The sequence below is a fragment of the Enoplosus armatus genome, chromosome 1 (assembly GCF_043641665.1).
Source record: "Enoplosus armatus isolate fEnoArm2 chromosome 1, fEnoArm2.hap1, whole genome shotgun sequence".
Taxonomy (NCBI): Eukaryota; Metazoa; Chordata; class Actinopteri; order Centrarchiformes; family Enoplosidae; genus Enoplosus; species Enoplosus armatus.
Window position 1 is genome coordinate 7,426,659 of NC_092180.1, and position 8,025 is coordinate 7,434,683.

General features: G+C 42.2%; 1 protein-coding gene across 18 annotated transcripts in view; it reads right to left on the reverse strand.

Moving 5' to 3' along the window:
* Positions 1–4,555, reverse strand: part of tle3b (TLE family member 3, transcriptional corepressor b) — a 30,008-nt gene extending 25,453 nt beyond the window's left edge. For 17 of the 18 annotated variants that reach the window (XM_070926834.1, XM_070926154.1, XM_070928972.1 and 14 more), the window contains exons 1-4: positions 4,497–4,555; positions 3,796–3,896; positions 3,515–3,578; positions 1,375–1,419 (exon numbers count right to left, since the gene is read on the reverse strand). In XM_070926834.1, the coding sequence (XP_070782935.1) occupies positions 1,375–1,419; positions 3,515–3,578; positions 3,796–3,896; positions 4,497–4,520 (234 nt within the window). In that variant the 5' untranslated portion in view covers positions 4,521–4,555. Of the gene's footprint in view, positions 1–1,374; positions 1,420–3,514; positions 3,579–3,795; positions 3,897–4,496 lie in introns of those variants that run through there. The other variant, XM_070929641.1, reaches the window with a different exon arrangement.
* Positions 4,556–8,025: the final 3,470 nt, after the last annotated feature.

The following is an 8,025-nucleotide window of genomic DNA, read 5'->3' on the forward strand; positions in this document are numbered from 1 at the left end:
GTATGTGTAGACAGATAAAAGAGGGGCATCGTCAGATCACGTTAAGCTTTTTTTTTTTTCAAGTGAACTGAATAAAAGATTATGCTGATGTCTGTTAATACAAAAGAAAATCTGGGTTTCAAAAGGCCTCAGGTCAGTTCTTTAGCAAAACACAGTGGTTTTGCAGTGTTCTTTACAGGGCTAATCTGACTTTTATAGAGGGGCGATGTCTTGAATTTAGGACTATGGTGTCTACAGCAGACATGGGATCAGCAGATGTCTTACGCTAACCACACCAAACGTTTAACCAGCCAATTACAGCCAACCAGACGGCGTGCACACTCCTTATCCTGCGGACACGCCTAAACACTAAAGATGAAATGCTCAAAATGTCCACTTCCAGACATCTTACAGGTATGAAAGAAGGGCTGGAACTAACAACTATTTTCATTATTAGATTCATCTCTCAATTGATTTATTTGATTGATGGTTTAGCCCATAAAATGCCAAAAATGGCATCCTGAGAGAGCTTGTTTTGTCCGACCAACAGTCCAAAAGAATAAGATACTTAATTTACAATAACATAAAACACAGAAAAGTAGCAAATCTTCATGTTTAAGAAGCTGATCAAACGACAACACTTATTTCCAACACTGTGTTGTAAGACGTTAGGATGTGACACAGCAGGGTGCACTCTGGGTGGCGTGGAGGGTTTAAGCTAACTAAACAGTATTTGGGTTGAGGGTTGGTTTCCACAAACACTAGAACAACCTGCCTCCAAAACTCTGGACATGACAGGCCAAAGAACAACTGGAACCAAACCAACAAAGACGCCTGGTGTGAAACATTATTTTCAAGGCTGAGATGATTTTAACGTATCTGCCCCCTCCTTTCCTTCATGCCTCCAGTCTACTGAAACGGCTCCTTGGGTGGTGTAGAGGGAGCTGCAGATATTTTCACCCTATTCATCTGCAGAAATCTTTCAACTGCAGCTTGATGCCCAGTGCTGGGTGGCAGATGAACTAATGAGCTTTTAGCCCGGCTGGCACTGGGGAAGCAGACACAGAATAGTGCAGGCATATGTGCATGCACACACACACATTCAGAAGGACAAACCGCACAAAAACACATCCTCTCAGACTGTCTGCCAAATACTTCACTTTAATCTTATCAAACCATCCCCATCAGGCAGCGTGCCCTTCGTGTTGTTTAGCCTGTCAGCATTTTCACTACAGGAAGCCAGTATGTGTATGCCTCCTAAAGCCATTTAAGGATGAGGGTAGAAACTAAGGTCAGGTATGTGTGTGTAGGTGTGTTTATATTCCTCATCACTAGGGGGGGAAAAAACAACAGTGTTTTGGCTGTACACAGATCATCCCTGATATGGCTACATACCTGTTTGTGCATCTCAATGTTGAGCCCATAGGACATTTCATAGTACTGTAAGACAGAAGAGAAGAGAAAACATTAATACATAATAAAGTTAGCCTAAAACAAAGACTTTTCAATGATGCATTTTCATTGGTACATTGAATCAAAGAAGTAAGGCATGGTCAGGCATGATCCCAGATTTGTATCCTTCATGAGCCCTTTCTTACTTGTGTGCAACAAAATAGGAAACCCAAGTTACTTTTTCACTACGGAGAACATTAGTGCAACAAGGCAGTTAAAAATTACATTTTTATCAGTCCTCTAAAGCATCCAAACAATAAAAAGAGACAGGTTGAATACGTGTTGCAGCACAAGGGTGAGCCACAAAAACACACACTGACATTAACCAAAGAGTTTGACAACTTCATGTTCTTTGTGCAACCACAGTCGACAGACAATTATCTACTGTTCTCATTTACTTCTACTGAGAGCTGCCAGTCTTTGAGCTAAAAACGCTGTCTACGGCTTCAAAAACCCAAGACAAAGCCAATACTATTATTGAAAACAACATTATCTGCTGTTGATTGCCAAGAGCTTGTGAGCCCACCAACAGCTACAAACTAAAGCCTAGTACTTTGTCTGTCTTGTTTATCAAACACACAGCAAACAGCTTCCACTTATTATAGCTACTCCCACCACCTTCTGGTTCCTCACAGGGAAAATAATATTTAACAAACGTACTGCTGCGTTTGGTTAAAGTCATTCCTTTCATGTACAAACAAGATAAGCACGCACATACACAAACTAAGAGTGAGGTCTAAGTTACATCACTCGTCAGATAAAGATTGTTCCCGTTCCATTCGCACAATGCAGCTTTTCCTGTATTAGACAGAACCTTTGTGTTGGGTTGTCTTTGCAGCCGCACTGTTTTTTTTTGTCTCTATTTGATCATCAGGGAGCTCTGAACTGAATGTGACATGTTTTAATTTCAGTATTGGAGCAGTTTTACATTTCACCCCTTCCCAGCTCTGTGATACAAACCAAGCACCTATCTTAGCTTAAATGTGTAGTAGGGCTGCACAATGGTTTAACATTGTTGGTTACAGACTTTTAATACAGACTTGTATTGTAATTATATTATGGCTGAAACTATTACATTAATCATTGATTCACTTACTGATTACTTTCTTGTTTAACAGATGACTCATTTGGTCTATAATGTGATAGTGAATAAATGCCCATCACAGCCCAACATAACTTCTTCAAATGTCCAAACCCAAAGATATTCAGTTTACGGTCATAAGGGACAAAGAAAAGCAGCAAATTCCTAATATTTGAGAAGCTGGAGCCAGCAAATGGTTAGCTTTTCTGATTAAAAAATTACCTAAACAGACTTAAAGGTCTTAAAATAGTTGCCGATTCATTTTCTTTTGAATGACTAATCAATTAAACTACATGATATGACATCACATCGTCCACATTAGTGATTCAAAGCAAGTTTTTGTGTTACACGTGTCCAGTTTTGTCTGATGCAATGCAAAACAGTGAAAAAAGTTCATTGCACTGAACGTCAATTTGATTATTTTAGATGAGATTTTGCATATATTTCCCACATTGTGATATTGATAGTGGAAAAATATTCTCATTGATATTGTGATATTGATTTCAATGACAACGTCTGGCCCCAACAAGTAGTCCATTATCTTTATGTGATCTTTGGAGAAAACCACACCAAGTCTCCCCATATCAACCCCTGGGTGAGTCAAAAGGGTCTGAATGAAATACAGGAAACCTTCTAGCTCAGCCATAAAGCCAGCAGACCAGACATTAACCCCCAGTGGGTCGTGTTGGGTGTGTCAGGGAGGGGTGATGGAGGGTCATAAAGAGGACCCCAGAGCCATAGAGGGGGTCGTCACACCCCACAATCAATAGTTGGACATTTGACCCCTGCTAGAGTTTCAACCACCCCTCCACACACACCCCGCCCGCTGCACCTTCTTATCCAATGAAAACACAGGCGAGAGTCAACAATACCAAGCAGCGACAAATGGCGACATGGCATTTGCAAAACACCAGAGCTGCACCACCTGTGACTGTTCACCTGAGGCTAAACAGAGGATACAGCATTAAATCACATTCACAGCTTTACAATGATTGCTCTTACCATGACGTAATGACGCTGCATCTCTGTCTTTTCATTCGCCAGTTTATCGTACTCCACTTTAAGACTTTAGGAAGAAAAGAGAGAAAGAAAATGATGCTTCATGGTAAGTTTGACATCTGCTACATACAGAAGTTAAAGCACATTTTTGATTTGGGTATATTAAGCCAACAGATATATTTAGGAGTGTAACACCAGTGTAGTGTAAATGGAACAAAACAGGCAGCTTCCTCTTCCAATTCTTTCCAGGAAGCCAGTGCTGTTTACAGCAGGCTAGTCATTACCTGTGGTACTGGGCCTGTAGGAACTGAAACTCGTCTTTGATCCTGTCGCAGGACTCTGCCACAGTGAACTTGAAGCCAGGCTGCCCTGGTTGGTGAGGTGCCTGAAAAGTGCAAGGTTGGAGATACCGCAGGTGTAAATAACGCCATCACAGTCCAGATAGTCTCATCTCTTTCTTGGTAAACTGTGTGTTTTCTGCTCTCTTGATGGTTTGTCGTCGCATTTCCCCTGAGCCCCGGCTGGCGGAGGAAAGAGCCGCTTTCACTCAACATGTGCAGTGACAGAGGTGGGTCGCTTTATCCGTCCTCAAGGTAATGTTACATGGTAGGCAGAGGATGATGAGGGAGGGATAAAAAAAACTTACACAAAGTTGTGGGATTTGCTCAAAGGGCACAATTAACCTTTTAGCACTGTAAAAAAAATTACAACTATAACAAACTGCACAGAGAAATTAAAGTCCGCTTACAGGAGAAGGCGGTGATGATCTACTTTCCTGAGTTCAACAAAAAGCTCTGATCTTGTTGCCAATAAACACGATCTCACAGTTTCTCTCCTGCCAGAGTGAAGCGCCTCAGCAGCACCGATGCAGACCATAAATAGTAAGGTGTGGATCAGCAGCTCTGCTCCGACGAGCTAATTAGGCTACTTTAAAGGGCGGTGCATCTGCATCAATTTACAAATAGTAACAAAGACAGCTACTTACCGGATGCCGGCCTTGTGGATACATGTCGCGTCCTTTACACAAGGGAATTCGGTGTGTTTTCTCTCTTTCCGTAATCCCAGTGAAGGTGCGGTAAATCACCGCCACCCCCTCCCCTGTATACGCAGGATGGCGGCGGACAAAGCCCTGTTCTCGGCTGCGAGGCGCGCACTCAGACCCCGACCACTGGATGTATCACCCCGTCGGCCTTTCCTTTGTACCTAAGCAAACAGAAAACGGGGCACAGCTGAGGAGCTGAATCACTTTCTGCAGCAAGCGGCCGTAGCACCTTGGTTGTAAATGAAATTAAAAGCTTCATGAACTTAACCGGACCGCTCTACTATCCGCTCCCTGACAATTTTACAATAAAAATGTTTTTATCTTCATTGTGCCATTACGATGTTTTTATCTTTTTTTTCTTAAATAATTCCCATTTTCTGTCAAAAAATCTAAATATGTCGCCTGGATTTTCATTACAGAGGGAGAAACAAGACTGCCAGCAAAAACGTGTTTGATCCGATGTATCAAATAAATCCCAAAGTTGGTACTTTTGATCATGACACCCTCAACGACGTGATGCTTTGTTTTTCCCATAAATCTAACGAGTTGTCTTCCACAAAGGGGGGAAATAGGCTAACACACACACACAACGGGTTGTTTTGGTGGTCCGGGAAGATGAGAAAACAAGGAGCTGCTGCGTTCAAAGTCGGCTGCCATAAAGCCACACCACCACCACCACCACCACCACCCGTCTTGTTAGCGGCTCTCTTCATGTCGCCCTTTTTACCTTTGTCTGGACTGATTCCTCCCCTCTCTTCTGCACAGGTAAAAAAAATAGTATCCAGACACAAAGCTTAATATCCTTGACTTGTAACCGTCACCACGGAATGATATGGGCGGAAAATGTCCGTCGCCGTCTCTATTTTTCATACACTTCTTCTTCTTTGCCCCTTGAGAGTCCTTTAAAACCCCGGTGATCCCGAGGCGGAGAGCGTCTCTCCGTCCGGTCGGACGTTGGAAACCCCTCGATTGGGACGAGTTGTTGACGGCAGACAACTTCAAATGAAGCCTATATTACATCCAGTAGTAGTACGCGAATCTTCAAGTAAGTCCAAAGATTATTTTTTGGCGAATAACCGGGTTGAGTTTTTTGTTAAAATGTCGGCCGTTGTGAAATATACCACTAGCTTGCTGTTGAGTATACCCAGTTCCTCCGCCGCTCGCTGTACCACACACAGACTGTGCACTGACACGAGGACCCGACTGCCGAGAGAGGGCCCTGCGCTAACCAATTGGGTTCTCCGAAGGAGTTTAGCACCGGTGACCAATCATAGTGCGGCATCCCCACGTGGGGATGTTCAGTACACCAGCGTTCTGATTGGGCTGCGAAATGTGACCTCACATGTTCGCCATTTTGGATTTGCAGTGACATTCAGTGCGTTCAACAGCTTGTTCAAAACAAAGGCAATAATTTATATGTACGCGCATTGTAGCCGGTGGTTTAGCGTGTCAGATTATGAGTATACACCTGCGAGTTTCATCATTAAAAAATTATGCCGATTTAAACACAATATACAGGTGTAAACAGGAAAATAGCTAAAGACAGAATTGATCATTTTAATGAAAGCATTAGGCTGTAAATGTGGTAACATATGTTTAGTATGTGAACACGTATAAGTGAAGCTAGTCTGAACCCGAACAACAGTTTCACTTTTGAAACAGGGACACCACACTTTCCTGCTCTCAATTCAAGGAGAGGATAGAGGCACCGATAAAAAGAAATACGTCCTAGTACTATGCCAAGGAAAACAGGAGCTCATTCAAATTCATTCACGACCCGAAGTACGCAGAAAATGTGAATACCGCTTAATCTACAGCAGAGTGTCCTTTGAGTGACTTGAATTGATCGACCTATTTCTAACGAGACCTCAAGCATCTACAAGCTTTCCTATCAGCAGCACTAGGTAGGCTACAACACGTCTGCGCGTGAGGATATCAGCCTATCAAGTGTTGCTCGCTATGCCCGGCCCCACGTGGGTCCTCTTCCACCCCCCCCACCCCACATTCACTGCCTTTTATCCAATAGTGTCGCAGCTGTCTTCCTGCGCGGCTTACAATTGGCTCAGCGCTGGAAAAGCTGTCAGTCAGGAGCCACGGTTGTCAATTAAACCCACGTTGGGTTCAGCGCTGACAAATGCCTGTGCTACTCTCCCTCCTGCCTGCGAATAGTGCCTGGAATGGCTGCTTAATTAGCTTCGAATGGCTTTTCCTTTCAGCTCAAACAATCTGTCACTACCATGTGGTAAAAAGAGCCCTGCATAAAACAAAAGCAGGAGAAAAAAAAAGCCAGTAGGGGCTAAATATCTGTTTGATTCCCCCCCCCCCCCCCCCTCCCTCTCTCTCTCTTCAACCCCTCCTCCATGAAAACATTTGCTACAAAACAAAGCTTTTACCTCGCTCAAACATTGGCTCGTTTCACTCATTTGTTTCTGCCCTCATTTTCTCCTAAAATTGTATTTTTGGGTGTCCATTTCGTCCCCTTCATATTTAAATTTAAGGATGGGGTTTCTGTACTCCCTGAAACAAGTAGACTAGGTTTGGCGAGCCTTTATGATATTTATCATTTTATTGACTTGATTAGGATGTTGTTACATGTTATGGGGACAGTTGTTTGGTCACATTAAAATAATAGACTTTCATTATAATTTTACTAGTATTTTTGTAAGTTTAAAATAAATCTATCTCTACCTCAAGATGATTTTAAAAGTGAAGTACACGTATGGTGCATTTACAGGCGTCAAGAGGGACATTAAGAGGAAACTTCAACTTAAGTCTGTGAAGAATATGAAATATAAATATTCGTATATAAATCAGATATTAGAAAATGTTAATTATTTATGAATATTTCTTCTTAGTGCTTAAGCTACGCTATGTAAAGGCAAAGTATTTCTAAAATGCAGATAGAACTAATCAGGCTCACATAAACTCAATTTTATATTGTTTGTAGCATAACAAAGGGCCCAAAAGTCAAGAAGAATAACAAATTTTGAGCATAACTGTAGCTAGCATGCTGCGATCTTTAGCTGTTGCTTAGCAACAAATGTATCCCTCCTGCAGATGCTCTGACATGAGTTGGGATAATAACTCATGCACTGAGGGCATGTCAGTAAGCTACACACTCACTGGGAGACTTTAAAGAAGGTTTTCACACAAAACCTCTCTAATGATAAATGATCTTAGCAGTCCTGGTTGTAATCATAGTACAGAACAGGCTGTAGACAGTATGAGCAACATACTGTATAAACTTTTTGCACTTCTCAAAATCCAAGCTTCCTGAGGGAAGTGTCAGATATCCAATCCACCTTGAAGTGAAATCCCAAAATGCATGAGCAACTTTGTAAAGTGACAATGTATAGAATCTTTACAAATGAGGCTTCAGTATGACGCAGCCTTGAGGGGGAAAAAAAGTGGAATTATACAAGAAGTGTTGCACAAAAGTTAATAAACGTAATGCGAGCTATGATATGGAGAT